This window comes from Tribolium castaneum, chromosome 8 (assembly GCF_031307605.1).
Source record: "Tribolium castaneum strain GA2 chromosome 8, icTriCast1.1, whole genome shotgun sequence".
In the NCBI taxonomy this organism is placed as follows: Eukaryota; Metazoa; Arthropoda; class Insecta; order Coleoptera; family Tenebrionidae; genus Tribolium; species Tribolium castaneum.
Window position 1 is genome coordinate 13,585,419 of NC_087401.1, and position 26,077 is coordinate 13,611,495.

The 26,077-nt window shown below is 31.8% G+C and overlaps 2 protein-coding genes across 4 annotated transcripts; one reads left to right on the forward strand and one right to left on the reverse strand.

Moving 5' to 3' along the window:
• Positions 1–39: 39 nt before the first annotated feature.
• On the forward strand, positions 40–25,800 carry LOC661266 (polycomb group protein Psc). 3 transcript variants are annotated; one of them, XM_064358548.1, is made up of 4 exons: positions 40–572; positions 619–771; positions 817–2,513; positions 22,712–25,800. In XM_064358548.1, the coding sequence occupies exons 1-4, from the start codon at positions 461–463 to the stop codon at positions 22,916–22,918; spliced, it is 2,169 nt and encodes a 722-aa protein (XP_064214618.1). In that variant the 5' UTR covers positions 40–460; the 3' UTR covers positions 22,919–25,800. The 3 variants fall into 3 exon arrangements, with proteins under 3 accessions (XP_064214618.1, XP_064214617.1, XP_064214616.1); XM_064358547.1 differs by having other exon boundaries at positions 41–572; positions 22,709–25,800; XM_064358546.1 differs by having other exon boundaries at positions 43–572; positions 22,703–25,800.
• LOC100142307 (MAM and LDL-receptor class A domain-containing protein 1) lies at positions 23,301–25,224 on the reverse strand. Its single transcript, XM_001811991.4, has 5 exons — positions 24,897–25,224; positions 24,681–24,845; positions 24,183–24,628; positions 24,021–24,133; positions 23,301–23,972 (listed from the first exon to the last, which is right to left on the reverse strand). Exons 1-5 carry the CDS (start codon positions 25,222–25,224, stop codon positions 23,393–23,395), a joined length of 1,632 nt encoding a protein of 543 aa, XP_001812043.1. The 3' UTR covers positions 23,301–23,392.
• Positions 25,801–26,077: the final 277 nt, after the last annotated feature.

The following is a 26,077-nucleotide window of genomic DNA, read 5'->3' on the forward strand; positions in this document are numbered from 1 at the left end:
TCCCTAGTGATTTTAGTGTTTCAGGTTGGCACTGCGAGCTAATGCGTTTGATTTGGTGGCATTTTCCGACGCTTGTGTCTCCCGTTTTGCGAGAGTTTTCCACGCGAAAAACGCCCCGACTTGTGGAAACCTTGAAGGGCCGCGGGCAAGTGGTGGAAAAACCGGCCGAATTGGAAAATTCTTGGTGAAAATCGGTGACGCCATTTTCGCTCCATCTGTCAAATGTGAGCAAGGTCCGTCTGTCAAATAATTAATTTAGAAGTAAACAAAAATATTTGTGAAAATTGGTGGCATTTGCTCGGTGGTGTGGCGTTTTCGATGGTTTTGCCGAAGCCGGGACGCTGGTCTGGCGCTGGGACGCGACGTGGGGCTTTTTAGGTCAGCGCGCCAACAATATGGGCATATTATGGCGAACCCCCCGTACCATCATGTAAGGAGGTTTATGGGATAGCTTGGGACGATGCACCGAGCGAAAAAACCACAAATCACCGATCTGAACCAACACCTGATTTGTAAACTGTGCAAGGGTTATTTCGTCGATGCCACCACGATTATCGAGTGTTTGCACTCTTGTAAGTATGAGGTAAACGCTAGAAGCAAGGCTAACTCGTGCCAAAGTTTGCAGAAGTTGCATCGTTAAGTATTTGGCGGCGAATAAGTACTGTCCCGTGTGCGATGTGCAAGTACACAAGTCGAAACCGCTGCTTAACATCAGGCAAGACAGAACTTTACAAGATATCGTCTACAAATTGGTTCCAAGACTGTTTCAAAGTAAGTCGGGAAGTGAGGTTATGTCGCGCTAAGTGTGTGTTTTAGATGAGGTTCAAAGGCGACGCGATTTTTACAAAACGCATCCAGAGGCGAAACCTAACCTAGAAAAAATCCTGGATAATTACCAGCACATCATCAGTCCAGAGGAATCGATTTCGTTGACAATGTGCTATTACGGGTGTAAAGAATCGTCGCGTTATCTGCGCTGTCCCGCCGCTGTAACAATCGGGCATTTGCAGAAATTAATTCGGGCCAAGTACGGTCTCTCTGATAATCATCATGTAGATATTTTGTACAATCAAGATTGCCTTAACTCAACGTTGACCCTAATCGACGTGTCTTATATTTATTCCTGGAAGAGGAAAACCCCCCTGGAGCTAACCTACCGAATTTACGAATACGCGCCGAAAAAAACCGAAGTGAAGAAAGAGGAAGCAAGCGAACAAAACAACAACTGGAAGGAAGTCCAATTGAGGATAAGCGAGAACGGCGAAATGTCAATAATCCAAGACGAAGCCTCCGAACTTGTAAATAACAACAACTACAAGCCGGAGATCGTAACAGTCGTCGATAAAAAGTTACCTGAACTCAATCTAATCGGTGAAAACAGTGCAGCCTCAACCTGTGTCACGTTCAGTTCGTCCACGACCACCAAAACCGTTTTTAGTACAATCAATTCGACTAAATGCAGTGTATCAAGTGACAGTGATAGAAGAGAGGAAAAGCCCGCCCTTAAGCGCAAAGCGCCCGACACGCCCCCCGAACCGCCCAAAAAACAAACCATCCTCAACCACTCGATCGGCCTCCAAAACCTCTCCAACAATCACCCGCTTAAGAAACATTCGCAACCAAACAAAGACGATAGTGTTTTCACCAAACCCAAAAGTGTGACCTTGAGCCGACCCGGAACCCCTAAACCCTGTTACATGCCTAAACCGGTGATAACCGTCCCCAAACCCAGCACAAGTGTGGGCGTGCCCAAACCCCCGATCCCCCTACCACCACCCCCACCCCCCTCAACCCAACCAACCAAATTGATCAAATCCAAACCAAGCACGCCAATTGGCTACAAAACGCTGCGAGACCCGCCCAAAAGCTGGAATTCGCAAATCGCCAAAGTCACGAAACCGCTCAGCGACCCCAAGAATATCAAACCAGCGAAGTTTTTCAAACGACGAAATAACCTACCACGCTATTTGGGGAATCCCGCATCGGGTGTGAAACCAATGTACCCGGTGCAGTTAAGCCCCGAGAAGGAAAAACCCACCGGCGAGATTAAAAAACACTCAATTGTGAAAATCGACCCGAAAACACTGAAACCCATATCGGAGAAAGCGCCCGAAACGACGTCTTTGAGCAATTCGAGCGATTTGAAAATTAATACGAGTTCGGTGTCGATTTTTAATCCGTTGAAATTGCAAAATTCGCCGAAAGGCGAGCGGAAATCGCCGAAGAGTCCGACCACGACCACGATGACGAAGAGGGATAAGTTGAGTTTGAATTTTACGCCGAGTAATCCGTTTATACCGAATTTGACGTCGCCGACGGTTAGTCCGAATCAGTTTTTGTATCCGGCGGGACCTCCGGGATTCCCCTCGTACGATCCGAGGGTGATGGCAGCCTATCATAATCTTATCTACGGACAGAGGATGGCTTTTCCGCCGGCTTTGACCATGGGCAAGTGTTTCGAGTTGGCGGGTCCGACTAGCCCCAAATTGGGGGGCATGCCACACAGTCCACAGGTGAGTGACATTATTAATTTTTCGTATTAATGTGCGCCAAGTAGGCAAAGTGCCAAAACATATTTTTAGTTGGGGGTGAATTTTTTTTGTGAACAAAAACGGAAAATATAGCGTGAAAAAGTCAGATTTTTAGATTTTTCCATAGTTTGAAGATTGCTTTTTTCGAAAATGTAGTCATCAAATTATCTGAGCTGGTGGTGTCATTACTAAACCATTCCAGACTAATTCAGTGCATTTCATTTGAATGTGCAAGTGTCAAACTGATTGAAACAGATTTTTCAGTTCTGTTTCAATCTAAAGAAAATTCACTTTTCCGTTTTTATTGCATCCAACTGTATAACAGTATGGACAGAGAAAAGTTCATTATCAGAAACGTATCTATCTAGAAACGTACAATGTCAGAACCGTGTTCGAGGTGTTTCAATGTAGTTTTACGGATGTAAAAAACAAGGAGCAAAACTTATTACGTTTAAGGATTGCTCTAATTAGTCAAATTAATAATTAATTTGTCCAGCAAGAACCACGTGGAGGTTTAGAGCTTTCTTGCCAGGAAAAAAGGAAATAAGGATGAGGTTAACAATTATTATTAGAAAATGAAGGGAATAAAGAAATTATTGGTTTGTGAAATTAAAAAAATACAACACATAAATCAAATATTTTTCACTTGGCTTTAAATAAAATGCACCTACATTCATATCGCTTCTACGTTGGCTACTGTTTGTAGCAAGACATTAAAAATAAATAAACAACACCATTAAAAAATCTTTATTTGCATGAGAATTACAAGATACTTTTATCAGTATTATACAAAATAAAGAATACACAATACGTTATAATATATGGCAGTCATCTATTAAATTCAATACCTCAGTAGACAAATGCACCTACCTTCATATCGCTTCCACGTTGGCTACCGTTTGTAGCATTAAAACAAAATTAAAAACAACGCCAAAAAAGCTTTATTTGCATTAAATTTAGAGCAAGCCACTTTGATTCATTGAAATTAAAGAGAAAATTATTAAGTGGCATTAAATTGTTTGAGTGTTTGATTTTATTTAAGTTACTGAATTTAAAATGAGTCACTCAAACTATGACTTTTCAACACCGCATTTAGAGTCGGTGTTATTTTATTGCAATTAAATTTTAAGGAAATATTGGTTTGTGAAATAAATAAATACGACACAGCAATAAAATACACCTTACCTTCAGATCGCTTCCACGTTGGCTACCGTTTGTAGCATTAAATAATAATAATAATAATAATAATAATGAGTCCGAAAAAAAAATGTTTATCCGCATTAAATTTTGAAGCCACTTTCATTCATTGAAATTAAAGACAAAATTACTAAGTGGCAATAAATTATTTGAGTGTTTTATTTTATTTAGTCATTGAATTTAAAATGAGTCACTCAAACTATGACTTTTCAACACCGCATTTAGAGTCGGTGTTATTTTATTGCAATTAAATTTTAAGGAAATATTGGTTTGTGAAATAAATAAATACGATACGACACAGCAATAAAATACACCTTACCTTCAGATCGCTTCCACGTTGGCTACCGTTTGTAGCATTAAATAATAATAAAAATAATAATAATAATGAGTCCGAAAAAAAAATGTTTATCCGCATTAAATTTTGAAGCCACTTTCATTCATTGAAATTAAAGACAAAATTACTAAGTGGCAATAAATTATTTGAGTGTTTTATTTTATTTAGTCATTAAATTTAAAATGAGTCACTCAAACTATGACTTTTCAACACCGCATTTAGAGTCGGTGTTATTTTATTGCAATTAAATTTTAAGGAAATATTGGTTTGTGAAATAAATAAATACGACACAGCAATAAAATACACCTTACCTTCAGATCGCTTCCACGTTGGCTACCGTTTGTAGCATTAAATAATAATAAAAATAATAATAATAATGAGTCCGAAAAAAAAATGTTTATCCGCATTAAATTTTGAAGCCACTTTCATTCATTGAAATTAAAGACAAAATTACTAAGTGGCAATAAATTATTTGAGTGTTTTATTTTATTTTAAGTTACTGAATTTAAAATGAGTCACTCAAACTATGACTTTTCAACACCGCATTTAGAGTCGGTGTTATTTTATTGCAATTAAATTTTAAGGAAATATTGGTTTGTGAAATAAATAAATACGACACAGCAATAAAATACACCTTACCTTCAGATCGCTTCCACGTTGGCTACCGTTTGTAGCATTAAATAATAATAAAAATAATAATAATAATGAGTCCGAAAAAAAAATGTTTATCCGCATTAAATTTTGAAGCCACTTTCATTCATTGAAATTAAAGACAAAATTACTAAGTGGCAATAAATTATTTGAGTGTTTTATTTTATTTTAAGTTACTGAATTTAAAATGAGTCACTCAAACTATGACTTTTCAACACCGCATTTAGAGTCGGTGTTATTTTATTGCAATTAAATTTTAAGGAAATATTGGTTTGTGAAATAAATAAATACGACACAGCAATAAAATACACCTTACCTTCAGATCGCTTCCACGTTGGCTACCGTTTGTAGCATTAAATAATAATAATAATAATAATAATGAGTCCGAAAAAAAAATGTTTATCCGCATTAAATTTTGAAGCCACTTTCATTCATTGAAATTAAAGACAAAATTACTAAGTGGCAATAAATTATTTGAGTGTTTTATTTTATTTAGTCATTAAATTTAAAATGAGTCACTCAAACTATGACTTTTCAACACCGCATTTAGAGTCGGTGTTATTTTATTGCAATTAAATTTTAAGGAAATATTGGTTTGTGAAATAAATAAATAAATACGACACAGCAATAAAATACACCTTACCTTCAGATCGCTTCCACGTTGGCTACCGTTTGTAGCATTAAATAATAATAAAAATAATAATAATAATGAGTCCGAAAAAAAAATGTTTATCCGCATTAAATTTTGAAGCCACTTTCATTCATTGAAATTAAAGACAAAATTACTAAGTGGCAATAAATTATTTGAGTGTTTTATTTTATTTAGTCATTAAATTTAAAATGAGTCACTCAAACTATGACTTTTCAACACCGCATTTAGAGTCGGTGTTATTTTATTGCAATTAAATTTTAAGGAAATATTGGTTTGTGAAATAAATAAATAAATACGACACAGCAATAAAATACACCTTACCTTCAGATCGCTTCCACGTTGGCTACCGTTTGTAGCATTAAATAATAATAAAAATAATAATAATAATGAGTCCGAAAAAAAAATGTTTATCCGCATTAAATTTTGAAGCCACTTTCATTCATTGAAATTAAAGACAAAATTACTAAGTGGCAATAAATTATTTGAGTGTTTTATTTTATTTAGTCATTGAATTTAAAATGAGTCACTCAAACTATGACTTTTCAACACCGCATTTAGAGTCGGTGTTATTTTATTGCAATTAAATTTTAAGGAAATATTGGTTTGTGAAATAAATAAATACGACACAGCAATAAAATACACCTTACCTTCAGATCGCTTCCACGTTGGCTACCGTTTGTAGCATTAAATAATAATAATAATAATAATGAGTCCGAAAAAAAAATGTTTATCCGCATTAAATTTTGAAGCCACTTTCATTCATTGAAATTAAAGACAAAATTACTAAGTGGCAATAAATTATTTGAGTGTTTTATTTTATTTAGTCATTGAATTTAAAATGAGTCACTCAAACTATGACTTTTCAACACCGCATTTAGAGTCGGTGTTATTTTATTGCAATTAAATTTTAAGGAAATATTGGTTTGTGAAATAAATAAATACGACACAGCAATAAAATACACCTTACCTTCAGATCGCTTCCACGTTGGCTACCGTTTGTAGCATTAAATAAAAATAATAATAATAATGAGTCCGAAAAAAAAATGTTTATCCGCATTAAATTTTGAAGCCACTTTCATTCATTGAAATTAAAGACAAAATTACTAAGTGGCAATAAATTATTTGAGTGTTTTATTTTATTTTAAGTTACTGAATTTAAAATGAGTCACTCAAACTATGACTTTTCAACACCGCATTTAGAGTCGGTGTTATTTTATTGCAATTAAATTTTAAGGAAATATTGGTTTGTGAAATAAATAAATACGACACAGCAATAAAATACACCTTACCTTCAGATCGCTTCCACGTTGGCTACCGTTTGTAGCATTAAATAATAATAATAATAATAATGAGTCCGAAAAAAAAATGTTTATCCGCATTAAATTTTGAAGCCACTTTCATTCATTGAAATTAAAGACAAAATTACTAAGTGGCAATAAATTATTTGAGTGTTTTATTTTATTTTAAGTTACTGAATTTAAAATGAGTCACTCAAACTATGACTTTTCAACACCGCATTTAGAGTCGGTGTTATTTTATTGCAATTAAATTTTAAGGAAATATTGGTTTGTGAAATAAATAAATACGACACAGCAATAAAATACACCTTACCTTCAGATCGCTTCCACGTTGGCTACCGTTTGTAGCATTAAATAATAATAAAAATAATAATAATAATGAGTCCGAAAAAAAAATGTTTATCCGCATTAAATTTTGAAGCCACTTTCATTCATTGAAATTAAAGACAAAATTACTAAGTGGCAATAAATTATTTGAGTGTTTTATTTTATTTAGTCATTGAATTTAAAATGAGTCACTCAAACTATGACTTTTCAACACCGCATTTAGAGTCGGTGTTATTTTATTGCAATTAAATTTTAAGGAAATATTGGTTTGTGAAATAAATAAATACGACACAGCAATAAAATACACCTTACCTTCAGATCGCTTCCACGTTGGCTACCGTTTGTAGCATTAAATAATAATAATAATAATAATGAGTCCGAAAAAAAAATGTTTATCCGCATTAAATTTTGAAGCCACTTTCATTCATTGAAATTAAAGACAAAATTACTAAGTGGCAATAAATTATTTGAGTGTTTTATTTTATTTAGTCATTAAATTTAAAATGAGTCACTCAAACTATGACTTTTCAACACCGCATTTAGAGTCGGTGTTATTTTATTGCAATTAAATTTTAAGGAAATATTGGTTTGTGAAATAAATAAATACGACACAGCAATAAAATACACCTTACCTTCAGATCGCTTCCACGTTGGCTACCGTTTGTAGCATTAAATAATAATAATAATAATAATGAGTCCGAAAAAAAAATGTTTATCCGCATTAAATTTTGAAGCCACTTTCATTCATTGAAATTAAAGACAAAATTACTAAGTGGCAATAAATTATTTGAGTGTTTTATTTTATTTAGTCATTGAATTTAAAATGAGTCACTCAAACTATGACTTTTCAACACCGCATTTAGAGTCGGTGTTATTTTATTGCAATTAAATTTTAAGGAAATATTGGTTTGTGAAATAAATAAATACGACACAGCAATAAAATACACCTTACCTTCAGATCGCTTCCACGTTGGCTACCGTTTGTAGCATTAAATAATAATAATAATAATAATGAGTCCGAAAAAAAAATGTTTATCCGCATTAAATTTTGAAGCCACTTTCATTCATTGAAATTAAAGACAAAATTACTAAGTGGCAATAAATTATTTGAGTGTTTTATTTTATTTAGTCATTGAATTTAAAATGAGTCACTCAAACTATGACTTTTCAACACCGCATTTAGAGTCGGTGTTATTTTATTGCAATTAAATTTTAAGGAAATATTGGTTTGTGAAATAAATAAATACGACACAGCAATAAAATACACCTTACCTTCAGATCGCTTCCACGTTGGCTACCGTTTGTAGCATTAAATAATAATAATAATAATAATGAGTCCGAAAAAAAAATGTTTATCCGCATTAAATTTTGAAGCCACTTTCATTCATTGAAATTAAAGACAAAATTACTAAGTGGCAATAAATTATTTGAGTGTTTTATTTTATTTAGTCATTGAATTTAAAATGAGTCACTCAAACTATGACTTTTCAACACCGCATTTAGAGTCGGTGTTATTTTATTGCAATTAAATTTTAAGGAAATATTGGTTTGTGAAATAAATAAATACGATACGACACAGCAATAAAATACACCTTACCTTCAGATCGCTTCCACGTTGGCTACCGTTTGTAGCATTAAATAATAATAATAATAATAATGAGTCCGAAAAAAAAATGTTTATCCGCATTAAATTTTGAAGCCACTTTCATTCATTGAAATTAAAGACAAAATTACTAAGTGGCAATAAATTATTTGAGTGTTTTATTTTATTTAGTCATTGAATTTAAAATGAGTCACTCAAACTATGACTTTTCAACACCGCATTTAGAGTCGGTGTTATTTTATTGCAATTAAATTTTAAGGAAATATTGGTTTGTGAAATAAATAAATACGACACAGCAATAAAATACACCTTACCTTCAGATCGCTTCCACGTTGGCTACCGTTTGTAGCATTAAATAATAATAATAATAATAATGAGTCCGAAAAAAAAATGTTTATCCGCATTAAATTTTGAAGCCACTTTCATTCATTGAAATTAAAGACAAAATTACTAAGTGGCAATAAATTATTTGAGTGTTTTATTTTATTTAGTCATTGAATTTAAAATGAGTCACTCAAACTATGACTTTTCAACACCGCATTTAGAGTCGGTGTTATTTTATTGCAATTAAATTTTAAGGAAATATTGGTTTGTGAAATAAATAAATACGACACAGCAATAAAATACACCTTACCTTCAGATCGCTTCCACGTTGGCTACCGTTTGTAGCATTAAATAATAATAATAATAATAATGAGTCCGAAAAAAAAATGTTTATCCGCATTAAATTTTGAAGCCACTTTCATTCATTGAAATTAAAGACAAAATTACTAAGTGGCAATAAATTATTTGAGTGTTTTATTTTATTTAGTCATTGAATTTAAAATGAGTCACTCAAACTATGACTTTTCAACACCGCATTTAGAGTCGGTGTTATTTTATTGCAATTAAATTTTAAGGAAATATTGGTTTGTGAAATAAATAAATACGACACAGCAATAAAATACACCTTACCTTCAGATCGCTTCCACGTTGGCTACCGTTTGTAGCATTAAATAATAATAATAATAATAATGAGTCCGAAAAAAAAATGTTTATCCGCATTAAATTTTGAAGCCACTTTCATTCATTGAAATTAAAGACAAAATTACTAAGTGGCAATAAATTATTTGAGTGTTTTATTTTATTTTAAGTTACTGAATTTAAAATGAGTCACTCAAACTATGACTTTTCAACACCGCATTTAGAGTCGGTGTTATTTTATTGCAATTAAATTTTAAGGAATTATTGGTTTGTGAAATAAATAAATACGACACAGCAATAAAATACACCTTACCTTCAGATCGCTTCCACGTTGGCTACCGTTTGTAGCATTAAATAATAATAATAATAATAATGAGTCCGAAAAAAAAATGTTTATCCGCATTAAATTTTGAAGCCACTTTCATTCATTGAAATTAAAGACAAAATTACTAAGTGGCAATAAATTATTTGAGTGTTTTATTTTATTTAGTCATTGAATTTAAAATGAGTCACTCAAACTATGACTTTTCAACACCGCATTTAGAGTCGGTGTTATTTTATTGCAATTAAATTTTAAGGAAATATTGGTTTGTGAAATAAATAAATACGACACAGCAATAAAATACACCTTACCTTCAGATCGCTTCCACGTTGGCTACCGTTTGTAGCATTAAATAATAATAATAATAATAATGAGTCCGAAAAAAAAATGTTTATCCGCATTAAATTTTGAAGCCACTTTCATTCATTGAAATTAAAGACAAAATTACTAAGTGGCAATAAATTATTTGAGTGTTTTATTTTATTTAGTCATTGAATTTAAAATGAGTCACTCAAACTATGACTTTTCAACACCGCATTTAGAGTCGGTGTTATTTTATTGCAATTAAATTTTAAGGAAATATTGGTTTGTGAAATAAATAAATACGATACGACACAGCAATAAAATACACCTTACCTTCAGATCGCTTCCACGTTGGCTACCGTTTGTAGCATTAAATAATAATAATAATAATAATGAGTCCGAAAAAAAAATGTTTATCCGCATTAAATTTTGAAGCCACTTTCATTCATTGAAATTAAAGACAAAATTACTAAGTGGCAATAAATTATTTGAGTGTTTTATTTTATTTAGTCATTGAATTTAAAATGAGTCACTCAAACTATGACTTTTCAACACCGCATTTAGAGTCGGTGTTATTTTATTGCAATTAAATTTTAAGGAAATATTGGTTTGTGAAATAAATAAATACGATACGACACAGCAATAAAATACACCTTACCTTCAGATCGCTTCCACGTTGGCTACCGTTTGTAGCATTAAATAATAATAATAATAATAATGAGTCCGAAAAAAAAATGTTTATCCGCATTAAATTTTGAAGCCACTTTCATTCATTGAAATTAAAGACAAAATTACTAAGTGGCAATAAATTATTTGAGTGTTTTATTTTATTTTAAGTTACTGAATTTAAAATGAGTCACTCAAACTATGACTTTTCAACACCGCATTTAGAGTCGGTGTTATTTTATTGCAATTAAATTTTAAGGAATTATTGGTTTGTGAAATAAATAAATACGACACAGCAATAAAATACACCTTACCTTCAGATCGCTTCCACGTTGGCTACCGTTTGTAGCATTAAATAATAATAATAATAATAATGAGTCCGAAAAAAAAATGTTTATCCGCATTAAATTTTGAAGCCACTTTCATTCATTGAAATTAAAGACAAAATTACTAAGTGGCAATAAATTATTTGAGTGTTTTATTTTATTTAGTCATTGAATTTAAAATGAGTCACTCAAACTATGACTTTTCAACACCGCATTTAGAGTCGGTGTTATTTTATTGCAATTAAATTTTAAGGAAATATTGGTTTGTGAAATAAATAAATACGACACAGCAATAAAATACACCTTACCTTCAGATCGCTTCCACGTTGGCTACCGTTTGTAGCATTAAATAATAATAATAATAATAATGAGTCCGAAAAAAAAATGTTTATCCGCATTAAATTTTGAAGCCACTTTCATTCATTGAAATTAAAGACAAAATTACTAAGTGGCAATAAATTATTTGAGTGTTTTATTTTATTTAGTCATTGAATTTAAAATGAGTCACTCAAACTATGACTTTTCAACACCGCATTTAGAGTCGGTGTTATTTTATTGCAATTAAATTTTAAGGAAATATTGGTTTGTGAAATAAATAAATACGACACAGCAATAAAATACACCTTACCTTCAGATCGCTTCCACGTTGGCTACCGTTTGTAGCATTAAATAATAATAATAATAATAATGAGTCCGAAAAAAAAATGTTTATCCGCATTAAATTTTGAAGCCACTTTCATTCATTGAAATTAAAGACAAAATTACTAAGTGGCAATAAATTATTTGAGTGTTTTATTTTATTTAGTCATTGAATTTAAAATGAGTCACTCAAACTATGACTTTTCAACACCGCATTTAGAGTCGGTGTTATTTTATTGCAATTAAATTTTAAGGAAATATTGGTTTGTGAAATAAATAAATACGATACGACACAGCAATAAAATACACCTTACCTTCAGATCGCTTCCACGTTGGCTACCGTTTGTAGCATTAAATAATAATAATAATAATAATGAGTCCGAAAAAAAAATGTTTATCCGCATTAAATTTTGAAGCCACTTTCATTCATTGAAATTAAAGACAAAATTACTAAGTGGCAATAAATTATTTGAGTGTTTTATTTTATTTAGTCATTGAATTTAAAATGAGTCACTCAAACTATGACTTTTCAACACCGCATTTAGAGTCGGTGTTATTTTATTGCAATTAAATTTTAAGGAAATATTGGTTTGTGAAATAAATAAATACGACACAGCAATAAAATACACCTTACCTTCAGATCGCTTCCACGTTGGCTACCGTTTGTAGCATTAAATAATAATAATAATAATAATGAGTCCGAAAAAAAAATGTTTATCCGCATTAAATTTTGAAGCCACTTTCATTCATTGAAATTAAAGACAAAATTACTAAGTGGCAATAAATTATTTGAGTGTTTTATTTTATTTTAAGTTACTGAATTTAAAATGAGTCACTCAAACTATGACTTTTCAACACCGCATTTAGAGTCGGTGTTATTTTATTGCAATTAAATTTTAAGGAATTATTGGTTTGTGAAATAAATAAATACGACACAGCAATAAAATACACCTTACCTTCAGATCGCTTCCACGTTGGCTACCGTTTGTAGCATTAAATAATAATAATAATAATAATGAGTCCGAAAAAAAAATGTTTATCCGCATTAAATTTTGAAGCCACTTTCATTCATTGAAATTAAAGACAAAATTACTAAGTGGCAATAAATTATTTGAGTGTTTTATTTTATTTAGTCATTGAATTTAAAATGAGTCACTCAAACTATGACTTTTCAACACCGCATTTAGAGTCGGTGTTATTTTATTGCAATTAAATTTTAAGGAAATATTGGTTTGTGAAATAAATAAATACGATACGACACAGCAATAAAATACACCTTACCTTCAGATCGCTTCCACGTTGGCTACCGTTTGTAGCATTAAATAATAATAATAATAATAATGAGTCCGAAAAAAAAATGTTTATCCGCATTAAATTTTGAAGCCACTTTCATTCATTGAAATTAAAGACAAAATTACTAAGTGGCAATAAATTATTTGAGTGTTTTATTTTATTTAGTCATTGAATTTAAAATGAGTCACTCAAACTATGACTTTTCAACACCGCATTTAGAGTCGGTGTTATTTTATTGCAATTAAATTTTAAGGAAATATTGGTTTGTGAAATAAATAAATACGACACAGCAATAAAATACACCTTACCTTCAGATCGCTTCCACGTTGGCTACCGTTTGTAGCATTAAATAATAATAATAATAATAATGAGTCCGAAAAAAAAATGTTTATCCGCATTAAATTTTGAAGCCACTTTCATTCATTGAAATTAAAGACAAAATTACTAAGTGGCAATAAATTATTTGAGTGTTTTATTTTATTTAGTCATTGAATTTAAAATGAGTCACTCAAACTATGACTTTTCAACACCGCATTTAGAGTCGGTGTTATTTTATTGCAATTAAATTTTAAGGAAATATTGGTTTGTGAAATAAATAAATACGATACGACACAGCAATAAAATACACCTTACCTTCAGATCGCTTCCACGTTGGCTACCGTTTGTAGCATTAAATAATAATAATAATAATAATGAGTCCGAAAAAAAAATGTTTATCCGCATTAAATTTTGAAGCCACTTTCATTCATTGAAATTAAAGACAAAATTACTAAGTGGCAATAAATTATTTGAGTGTTTTATTTTATTTTAAGTTACTGAATTTAAAATGAGTCACTCAAACTATGACTTTTCAACACCGCATTTAGAGTCGGTGTTATTTTATTGCAATTAAATTTTAAGGAATTATTGGTTTGTGAAATAAATAAATACGACACAGCAATAAAATACACCTTACCTTCAGATCGCTTCCACGTTGGCTACCGTTTGTAGCATTAAATAATAATAATAATAATAATGAGTCCGAAAAAAAAATGTTTATCCGCATTAAATTTTGAAGCCACTTTCATTCATTGAAATTAAAGACAAAATTACTAAGTAGCAATAAATTATTTGAGTGTTTTATTTTATTTAGTCATTGAATTTAAAATGAGTCACTCAAACTATGACTTTTCAACACCGCATTTAGAGTCGGTGTTATTTTATTGCAATTAAATTTTAAGGAAATATTGGTTTGTGAAATAAATAAATACGACACAGCAATAAAATACACCTTACCTTCAGATCGCTTCCACGTTGGCTACCGTTTGTAGCATTAAATAATAATAATAATAATAATGAGTCCGAAAAAAAAATGTTTATCCGCATTAAATTTTGAAGCCACTTTCATTCATTGAAATTAAAGACAAAATTACTAAGTGGCAATAAATTATTTGAGTGTTTTATTTTATTTAGTCATTGAATTTAAAATGAGTCACTCAAACTATGACTTTTCAACACCGCATTTAGAGTCGGTGTTATTTTATTGCAATTAAATTTTAAGGAAATATTGGTTTGTGAAATAAATAAATACGATACGACACAGCAATAAAATACACCTTACCTTCAGATCGCTTCCACGTTGGCTACCGTTTGTAGCATTAAATAATAATAATAATAATAATGAGTCCGAAAAAAAAATGTTTATCCGCATTAAATTTTGAAGCCACTTTCATTCATTGAAATTAAAGACAAAATTACTAAGTGGCAATAAATTATTTGAGTGTTTTATTTTATTTAGTCATTGAATTTAAAATGAGTCACTCAAACTATGACTTTTCAACACCGCATTTAGAGTCGGTGTTATTTTATTGCAATTAAATTTTAAGGAAATATTGGTTTGTGAAATAAATAAATACGACACAGCAATAAAATACACCTTACCTTCAGATCGCTTCCACGTTGGCTACCGTTTGTAGCATTAAATAATAATAATAATAATAATGAGTCCGAAAAAAAAATGTTTATCCGCATTAAATTTTGAAGCCACTTTCATTCATTGAAATTAAAGACAAAATTACTAAGTGGCAATAAATTATTTGAGTGTTTTATTTTATTTAGTCATTGAATTTAAAATGAGTCACTCAAACTATGACTTTTCAACACCGCATTTAGAGTCGGTGTTATTTTATTGCAATTAAATTTTAAGGAAATATTGGTTTGTGAAATAAATAAATACGACACAGCAATAAAATACACCTTACCTTCAGATCGCTTCCACGTTGGCTACCGTTTGTAGCATTAAATAATAATAATAATAATAATGAGTCCGAAAAAAAAATGTTTATCCGCATTAAATTTTGAAGCCACTTTCATTCATTGAAATTAAAGACAAAATTACTAAGTGGCAATAAATTATTTGAGTGTTTTATTTTATTTAGTCATTGAATTTAAAATGAGTCACTCAAACTATGACTTTTCAACACCGCATTTAGAGTCGGTGTTATTTTATTGCAATTAAATTTTAAGGAAATATTGGTTTGTGAAATAAATAAATACGACACAGCAATAAAATACACCTTACCTTCAGATCGCTTCCACGTTGGCTACCGTTTGTAGCATTAAATAATAATAATAATAATAATAATAATGAGTCCGAAAAAAAAATGTTTATCCGCATTAAATTTTGAAGCCACTTTCATTCATTGAAATTAAAGACAAAATTACTAAGTGGCAATAAATTATTTGAGTGTTTTATTTTATTTAGTCATTGAATTTAAAATGAGTCACTCAAACTATGACTTTTCAACACCGCATTTAGAGTCGGTGTTATTTTATTGCAATTAAATTTTAAGGAAATATTGGTTTGTGAAATAAATAAATACGATACGACACAGCAATAAAATACACCTTACCTTCAGATCGCTTCCACGTTGGCTACCGTTTGTAGCATTAAATAATAATAATAATAATAATGAGTCCGAAAAAAAAATGTTTATCCGCATTAAATTTTGAAGCCACTTTCATTCATTGAAATTAAAGACAAAATTACTAAGTGGCAATAAATTATTTGAGTGTTTTATTTTATTTAGTCATTGAATTTAAAATGAGTCACTCAAACTATGACTTTTCAACACCGCATTTAGAGTCGGTGTTATTTTATTGCAATTAAATTTTAAGGAAATATTGGTTTGTGAAATAAATAAATACGACACAGCAATAAAATACACCTTACCTTCAGATCGCTTCCACGTTGGCTACCGTTTGTAGCATTAAATAATAATAATAATAATAATGAGTCCGAAAAAAAAATGTTTATCCGCATTAAATTTTGAAGCCACTTTCATTCATTGAAATTAAAGACAAAATTACTAAGTGGCAATAAATTATTTGAGTGTTTTATTTTATTTAGTCATTGAATTTAAAATGAGTCACTCAAACTATGACTTTTCAACACCGCATTTAGAGTCGGTGTTATTTTATTGCAATTAAATTTTAAGGAAATATTGGTTTGTGAAATAAATAAATACGACACAGCAATAAAATACACCTTACCTTCAGATCGCTTCCACGTTGGCTACCGTTTGTAGCATTAAATAATAATAATAATAATAATGAGTCCGAAAAAAAAATGTTTATCCGCATTAAATTTTGAAGCCACTTTCATTCATTGAAATTAAAGACAAAATTACTAAGTGGCAATAAATTATTTGAGTGTTTTATTTTATTTTAAGTTACTGAATTTAAAATGAGTCACTCAAACTATGACTTTTCAACACCGCATTTAGAGTCGGTGTTATTTTATTGCAATTAAATTTTAAGGAATTATTGGTTTGTGAAATAAATAAATACGACACAGCAATAAAATACACCTTACCTTCAGATCGCTTCCACGTTGGCTACCGTTTGTAGCATTAAATAATAATAATAATAATAATGAGTCCGAAAAAAAAATGTTTATCCGCATTAAATTTTGAAGCCACTTTCATTCATTGAAATTAAAGACAAAATTACTAAGTGGCAATAAATTATTTGAGTGTTTTATTTTATTTAGTCATTGAATTTAAAATGAGTCACTCAAACTATGACTTTTCAACACCGCATTTAGAGTCGGTGTTATTTTATTGCAATTAAATTTTAAGGAAATATTGGTTTGTGAAATAAATAAATACGACACAGCAATAAAATACACCTTACCTTCAGATCGCTTCCACGTTGGCTACCGTTTGTAGCATTAAATAATAATAATAATAATAATGAGTCCGAAAAAAAAATGTTTATCCGCATTAAATTTTGAAGCCACTTTCATTCATTGAAATTAAAGACAAAATTACTAAGTGGCAATAAATTATTTGAGTGTTTTATTTTATTTAGTCATTGAATTTAAAATGAGTCACTCAAACTATGACTTTTCAACACCGCATTTAGAGTCGGTGTTATTTTATTGCAATTAAATTTTAAGGAAATATTGGTTTGTGAAATAAATAAATACGACACAGCAATAAAATACACCTTACCTTCAGATCGCTTCCACGTTGGCTACCGTTTGTAGCATTAAATAATAATAATAATAATAATGAGTCCGAAAAAAAAATGTTTATCCGCATTAAATTTTGAAGCCACTTTCATTCATTGAAATTAAAGACAAAATTACTAAGTGGCAATAAATTATTTGAGTGTTTTATTTTATTTTAAGTTACTGAATTTAAAATGAGTCACTCAAACTATGACTTTTCAACACCGCATTTAGAGTCGGTGTTATTTTATTGCAATTAAATTTTAAGGAATTATTGGTTTGTGAAATAAATAAATACGACACAGCAATAAAATACACCTTACCTTCAGATCGCTTCCACGTTGGCTACCGTTTGTAGCATTAAATAATAATAATAATAATAATGAGTCCGAAAAAAAAATGTTTATCCGCATTAAATTTTGAAGCCACTTTCATTCATTGAAATTAAAGACAAAATTACTAAGTGGCAATAAATTATTTGAGTGTTTTATTTTATTTAGTCATTGAATTTAAAATGAGTCACTCAAACTATGACTTTTCAACACCGCATTTAGAGTCGGTGTTATTTTATTGCAATTAAATTTTAAGGAAATATTGGTTTGTGAAATAAATAAATACGACACAGCAATAAAATACACCTTACCTTCAGATCGCTTCCACGTTGGCTACCGTTTGTAGCATTAAATAATAATAATAATAATAATGAGTCCGAAAAAAAAATGTTTATCCGCATTAAATTTTGAAGCCACTTTCATTCATTGAAATTAAAGACAAAATTACTAAGTGGCAATAAATTATTTGAGTGTTTTATTTTATTTAGTCATTGAATTTAAAATGAGTCACTCAAACTATGACTTTTCAACACCGCATTTAGAGTCGGTGTTATTTTATTGCAATTAAATTTTAAGGAAATATTGGTTTGTGAAATAAATAAATACGACACAGCAATAAAATACACCTTACCTTCAGATCGCTTCCACGTTGGCTACCGTTTGTAGCATTAAATAATAATAATAATAATAATGAGTCCGAAAAAAAAATGTTTATCCGCATTAAATTTTGAAGCCACTTTCATTCATTGAAATTAAAGACAAAATTACTAAGTGGCAATAAATTATTTGAGTGTTTTATTTTATTTAGTCATTGAATTTAAAATGAGTCACTCAAACTATGACTTTTCAACACCGCATTTAGAGTCGGTGTTATTTTATTGCAATTAAATTTTAAGGAAATATTGGTTTGTGAAATAAATAAATACGACACAGCAATAAAATACACCTTACCTTCAGATCGCTTCCACGTTGGCTACCGTTTGTAGCATTAAATAATAATAATAATAATAATAATAATGAGTCCGAAAAAAAAATGTTTATCCGCATTAAATTTTGAAGCCACTTTCATTCATTGAAATTAAAGACAAAATTACTAAGTGGCAATAAATTATTTGAGTGTTTTATTTTATTTAGTCATTGAATTTAAAATGAGTCACTCAAACTATGACTTTTCAACACCGCATTTAGAGTCGGTGTTATTTTATTGCAATTAAATTTTAAGGAAATATTGGTTTGTGAAATAAATAAATACGACACAGCAATAAAATACACCTTACCTTCAGATCGCTTCCACGTTGGCTACCGTTTGTAGCATTAAATAATAATAATAATAATAATAATAATGAGTCCGAAAAAAAAATGTTTATCCGCATTAAATTTTGAAGCCACTTTCATTCATTGAAATTAAAGACAAAATTACTAAGTGGCAATAAATTATTTGAGTGTTTTATTTTATTTAGTCATTGAATTTAAAATGAGTCACTCAAACTATGACTTTTCAACACCGCATTTAGAGTCGGTGTTATTTTATTGCAATTAAATTTTAAGGAAATATTGGTTTGTGAAATAAATAAATACGACACAGCAATAAAATACACCTTACCTTCAGATCGCTTCCACGTTGGCTACCGTTTGTAGCATTAAATAATAATAATAATAATAATAATAATGAGTCCGAAAAAAAAATGTTTATCCGCATTAAATTTTGAAGCCACTTTCATTCATTGAAATTAAAGACAAAATTACTAAGTGGCAATAAATTATTTGAGTGTTTTATTTTATTTAGTCATTGAATTTAAAATGAGTCACTCAAACTATGACTTTTCAACACCGCATTTAGAGTCGGTGTTATTTTATTGCAATTAAATTTTAAGGAAATATTGGTTTGTGAAATAAATAAATACGACACAGCAATAAAATACACCTTACCTTCAGATCGCTTCCACGTTGGCTACCGTTTGTAGCATTAAATAATAATAATAATAATAATAATAATGAGTCCGAAAAAAAAATGTTTATCCGCATTAAATTTTGAAGCCACTTTCATTCATTGAAATTAAAGACAAAATTACTAAGTGGCAATAAATTATTTGAGTGTTTTATTTTATTTAGTCATTGAATTTAAAATGAGTCACTCAAACTATGACTTTTCAACACCGCATTTAGAGTCGGTGTTATTTTATTGCAATTAAATTTTAAGGAATTATTGGTTTGTGAAATAAATAAATACGACACAGCAATAAAATACACCTTACCTTCAGATCGCTTCCACGTTGGCTACCGTTTGTAGCATTAAATAAAATTAAAAACACCGCCAAAAAAGCTTTATTTGCATTAAATTTAGATCAAGCCACTTCATTGAAATTAAAGAGAAAATTATTAAGTGGCGTTAAATTGTTTGAGTGTTTTATTTTATTTAAGTTACTGAATTTAAAATGCGTCACTCAAACTTTGACTTTTCAACACCGTATTTAGCGCCGGTGTACTCAACATTTTATTTGCAATTAAATTTTATGGAATTATTCGTTTGTGAAATAAAAAATACACACAAAAATAAAATGGTCCTACCTTTCGTATCGCTTCCACGTTGGCTACCGTTTGTAGCATTAAATAAAATTAAAAACAACGCCAAAAAAGCTTTATTTGCATTAAATTTAGAGCAAGCCACTTTGATTTATTGAAATTAAAGAAAAAATTATTACGTGGCATTAAATTGTTTGAGTGTTTTATTTTATTTATAGTTACTGAATTTAAAACGTGTCACTCAAACTATGACTTTTCAACACCGCATTTAAAAAATTAAAACGCACGACTGCTACCGTTTGTAGCAAGATAATGAAAATAAATTAACCGCAAATAAAAAAAAATGCACTGACCTTTTTAATCCGGATTGTTGTTTCCTTCTTGAAGACCATTCCATTGGCACTAACACACACTACACTAACCGCGATCACCGAATTTAAAATTTAAACCGAAAAATTTAGATTTGCTCGAGCACACGTCCGTTCGCGACAACGGCAAGTAACAAACTGAATAATTTAAACGAAACGGCACAATAATTTAAATATACCGCCTCTCGCGCTCCCGAAGTGACCCGTGCCACTGCTCGATGCCGACTGAAGCGCTCTCGCCTACTGCGTCGCACACCTAACCTCGGGACACGTCACGGACGTGACGTCACATTGTGTGTAAAACAGGTCATCACCAGAAACATACACTCACATAATTCGACAAATTTAGAAACATTCATACACAAAATTATTCAAAATAGAACAGTATTGACCTAGAAAAATTAATTATAACAAATGTATTTGTCTATAAACATCTAAAATTATAAAAGTTTCGCATGCAGTTAATGGAAAAATAAAAATGCATGTTGTTATTTAAACAGAACCTGGCAATGTGAAGTTTGGTGCGAAAATTAGTGGTATCGCAATGCGTATAGCCACAAATTATTTGTTTGGTTTGTTTTGTTGAAAATTCAGTAGGTTCGAAAAGTAGGGTTATGTTGTTACCTGGAAATATCAAAATTTACACTTTTATCCATTTCTGCCCTTTCAGAGCGTTATGATAGGATATTTAGGGCAGAAATATCTACCTTGGGTCAAAAATTTATGTGCTATTGCCAAATAGAGACAAATGTTCAGAAAGTGGGGTTATGCTCTCTTCTGAAGTATTAAATTTTACCTTTAATGGATTTTGTGTACTTTTCTGCTCTTTTAGGGCGTTATTATTCATTGTTGAATATGTTTAAGGGCAGGCAAATCTACCTTTGAGTCAACGACATAAACTTTAGTGTGATTTATTGAAATAGGGTAAAAATTAACTTATCGTGTTAAACATTTTGATGGAAAAGGGTGTTTAATCGTTTATAACGGGCGTGTTAACGTGTGTTAAATTTACCACGTAATAAAACATAAAGTACAACAACTTTTCTATAAAAGCATTTTGCTAATTTTTTTTCATTATTTTCACTATTTTCCTTCTTTCCTTTGTGCAGACGAGCCGTTGATGTGAAATTTTGGTGCGAAAATTAGTGGTATTGCCACTAATTGTGTTAGTTTTAAGCCGCCAGAAAATTCGGTTTTAAAAGTAGGGTTATGTTATTTTGAAATGTTAAATATATCACATTTATGGATTTTGTGCCCGTTTCTGCCCTTTCAGAGGACAAAAATCTCTACCTTGCATCAAAAATTTCAGTGCCATTGCTAGATAGGGACAAAACAAAAGAAAATTTGGCAAGAAGAGGTTAGGTTTATTATTGCTCTCTTCTGAAATGTCCAATTTTCATTTCTATGGACTTTTTGTGGCTTTCTGCTCTTTTAGAGCGTTATTAATTATTGAATATATGAGGGCAGATAAATACTTTGAGTCAAAAACGACTTAAACTTCAGTGCTATTTATAGAAATGTAGATAATGTTAATAATATCAGGTGTTTATTATTAAAAAGAAACTTGTAGCATGCGCTGATACTTTTACGGATGTCGTAGTACAATTTTTATCATAGTATTGTTGGTTGCCTACTAAAACAGCTCCCCAAAATTTCTTTTAAACATATTTTTAAACACATACGAGTACGTAATCACCTAATCAATAATCAAAAGATAATTGTAACGTCAATTTGGTCGAAAAGATACAATATGTTTGGAACATATCAAGAGTTAAGTTATTTAAAAGATATGTCTTGATTTAAATTAATTACAAGCGAATTAGAAAATTTGCAATACAAGTCTTCTGTTTTGTACACTTTTCCAGATATTGTGATTTGTTAGTTTCAGAAGATCCCGACCGAGTTCAAAAAGAAGAAGGAAAACGGCGGCAAAAGCGAGAAGAGTTTACAAAACGCTGTGGAAAAATTGACTCAAAATCGTGCAAAAGAACAAGCGAAAGTCGAGGAGCAAAAAACGCCGACTACGAACGGCGAAACCGAACCAGCAGACACCGCGACGGTAAGTGCGGAAAAGGTCGACGAGAAACGAAGTGCCTGATTTAGTTTTTTTCGGTGCCTTGATACCGATTCACTGTAGCTTAAAAGAAAGAGAAATTTAAAAAAAAACACCAATAGGGAAAAATCTCCTGTTTAAGGATAATACTCTGCTTAAAATAATAGTGTAGAAATGGTTACTTTACTTTATAACGTGTGTTTGTAAACGGGTCGGTGTCGGATTGGCGTCCATATTTTGTAGCGGTTTTTTGCGTTGGGGAAATTCATTAAATTTGCTTTCGGAAAATTTCGACGGCTGTGATTTTTTTTTCATCTGTATTAAAAATCAAATGTCGGTACAAAATATGGGCTTGACTTGTTTATAGATACCTGGAATTTTTATATTAATAATAGTTTAAGATATTTTTAATATTTCAGTTACGAGAGAAAATTGAAAGATTTTATTATTGTACATTGTAAATAATTGAGAGCACAGATGATTTAATAAAAAAAATATTTATAGTTTGAAAATGTTTGTTCACAACGTGTCATAATCACTAGCCAGACTAAAATCAATCACTTCGTCGCCTGTCAAAAAACGAACATCGCTCTGACTGTCACCGTTCGACGTTTGCTTCAAACGTCGCCAGTGGCACAGTTGGTAGCGCCGCGCCACAAACGCCATACCAACCACACCGAACAAAACACCAAAAACCACACCAACACCGAAAACGATCGATTTCGCGTCACTAGTTACGACTTTATCACCGATCACTATCTTCTGATGGTCGTAGCTTTTATCACTATCCGCGTAATCGGTGATTATTTCGCTTTCTTTGATTGGGGGGAACGCCTCGGTCACTAGTTTGGTCGTAGTGGGCGTCGAAACACTACTAGTGACAGTGACAGTGACAGTACTTTCACTAGTCATTTCACTAGTTGTGGACGTTTCGCTCAAACAGAAATCAAAGTAGTCGGGACAACACCGACTACGTTCAAAACACGCCTCGTCGCAGTCGCACGTAATCAACCAATCGTGCGCCAGGTGGGTGTCGTTCGTATCGCACCGGTTTTCGCACGACTCGACGCTGATTGGCGTCCAAGTGCTAGGCTCCGCCCTGAAACCAATCGTAGTAAAGTGGGCGGGTTAAGTGGGCGGTACTAACGTCGTTGTCTCGGTTTCGATCGCATCATCGGGCGAACAATTGACAATCACTCGCACGTCATCGATTGCTATATCGCTGACGTAACTCGACCCCCGAACGCCCTCTATCACGATCTGAAACAAGTGACAGTTACACAATTGTCATTTTTCCGACATGACCTACTTGATAATCGTCACTAATTGCGCCGATTGTGACAAAACCGCGAAACCACCGGTTTCCCTGATTTCCGGTTTTCTCCCAAAGTGATTTTTTGGGATCAAGTTGCCACGTTTCGTTCACTTTTTTCACATAAATGCGGAGACTACCGGTCGTAACTCCATACATGTGGTAGTAGAATTCGAAACAAACATTTTCGTCGGTTTTGTCGAAAACTGGCGAAATGAGTCGAGCCGTATCGTTGATATTCCGCGCTGATGACTCGATGTACATGTAGAAACCGTCCTTACCGGCACCTTTCGTGTGGTCGTGGGACGGCCCAGTGCCAATCGAGCCGCTGGGCGTGGCGTAGTTAAGCCTCATCCAATCAAAATCGTGATTCAAGTCGTGGTTCCACCCACACAAATCGCCCGATTCGAAGTCACACGAAAGGGCGGGGCTTGAATTGGTCGCTGCAATTCGATTGGGTGCGTGATGGGGGGCGGCTCCCAGAGGCGTACTTACGTAAACAGGCCGGTAACGGGTTGTCCCACTTGAAACCGTCACAATACGCAATACTCGAACCCCGTAGTTGGAAGTGACTCTTGCAGAAGAAATTCAAAACTGCGCCTCCGTGGGACGGGTAGATGAGCCCGTTGGCTGGGGGTTTTGCAGCACGACACGTGGCCCCTAGTGCGTTAAATTTAATAACACTAATTTTGATTTTAAACAATGACTTACTGACGCATTTTGGATATGTGTTGTCCCAGACACCTTGGACACACACAGTGTATCGATCACCGGCTAGTGTATACCCAGTGTTGCATAAAACGCGCGCGATTTTACCACGTTGGCGGTAGCGGACGCGTCCGTTGGGGACTTTGATGGGGGGACAGTCGCGATTGGGGGATTTTACGGTCGAGGTTACCTCGAAAAAAGCGAGGAGGAAGAAGAAACCACCGAACAATTGCATCTTTTCACAACGACTGGAATTTTTCAATTCGAACTTGACCCTTATCAGTTCCTGGGGAAGTTGATTAGGGAAGGAAGTGATAATTGCGATCTGCATTTTAAGAAGTGATAACCGAACGTGGGATGGTGAGGCGAGGACAGGTGGCTTGGGCGGGTTTGAATTTGCCGCCACTTTTTAGTGTTCCTAGCGACATCTGATTATTTTTTTCAATGTATGAATGACAAAGATAAAACTAAGTTTTTATAGTAAGAAGAAAAAAGAGGAAGTGTCTGTATACAGAGTGAGTATTTTTTGCAACACATTTCTCAAAAGAACTAATAGGAATCAGCGTTTGCTTCTTTATATTTTTCTACAGGGTGATCCAAAAGCGGCGAACAAACTTTCCAACGATGATGAAAGATGTTCAGTTAAGTATAAAAATTAAGAGATTTTTTTCTAATCAAATGAATTTTTAATTTTTAATATATTGTATATACAGGGTGTCTCACCTAAGACTGTTGAGTCTATTATTTCAGTTATTTGTCAACCTATTTTTACGAAATTTAAAATACAGATATTTTTACATGCCTTTTAAAAATATTAAATCATTTAAAATTTATATTAAAAAAAATATCGTCAATAAAAATTGCTGTAAGAAAAAATCGTCCTTAAAAGACGTCTATTTTGCAAGAACGTAGGTGTCACGCAGAATATGGGTCCAGCAGGCGCTGGTTTATTGAGGCGTCATTTTCACTTTGTTCGACTGTACTTTCATGGGATAGTTAAGTAAAATTAAAAACATGAGAATACTTATTTGGTAATTAATTAATTAATTAATTAATTAATTAATTTCTAGTAAAAATATATTGGCATTACTGAGTTACCACTTAGGCATGACACAAAATCATGACATTTGATTGGTTACTTGATCGTTAATAGTCGACTTGATCCGATAACATAAAATTGGTGG

Coding starts and splice junctions, on each gene's coding strand:
- LOC100142307 (XM_001811991.4), bottom strand. CDS start 25,224: ATGCAGATCGCAATTATCACTTCCTTCCCTAATCAACTTCCCCAGGAA. Junction 24,629..24,680: donor CCCGTTACCGGCCTGTTTAC/GTAAGTACGCCT, acceptor ATCGAATTGCAG/CGACCAATTCAAGCCCCGCC. Junction 24,134..24,182: donor CAATTAGTGACGATTATCAA/GTAGGTCATGTC, acceptor CACTTGTTTCAG/ATCGTGATAGAGGGCGTTCG.
- LOC661266 (XM_064358546.1), top strand. CDS start 461: ATGCACCGAGCGAAAAAACCACAAATCACCGATCTGAACCAACACCTG. Junction 772..816: donor GGTTCCAAGACTGTTTCAAA/GTAAGTCGGGAA, acceptor TGTGTGTTTTAG/ATGAGGTTCAAAGGCGACGC. Junction 2,514..22,702: donor GCATGCCACACAGTCCACAG/GTGAGTGACATT, acceptor GTGATTTGTTAG/TTTCAGAAGATCCCGACCGA.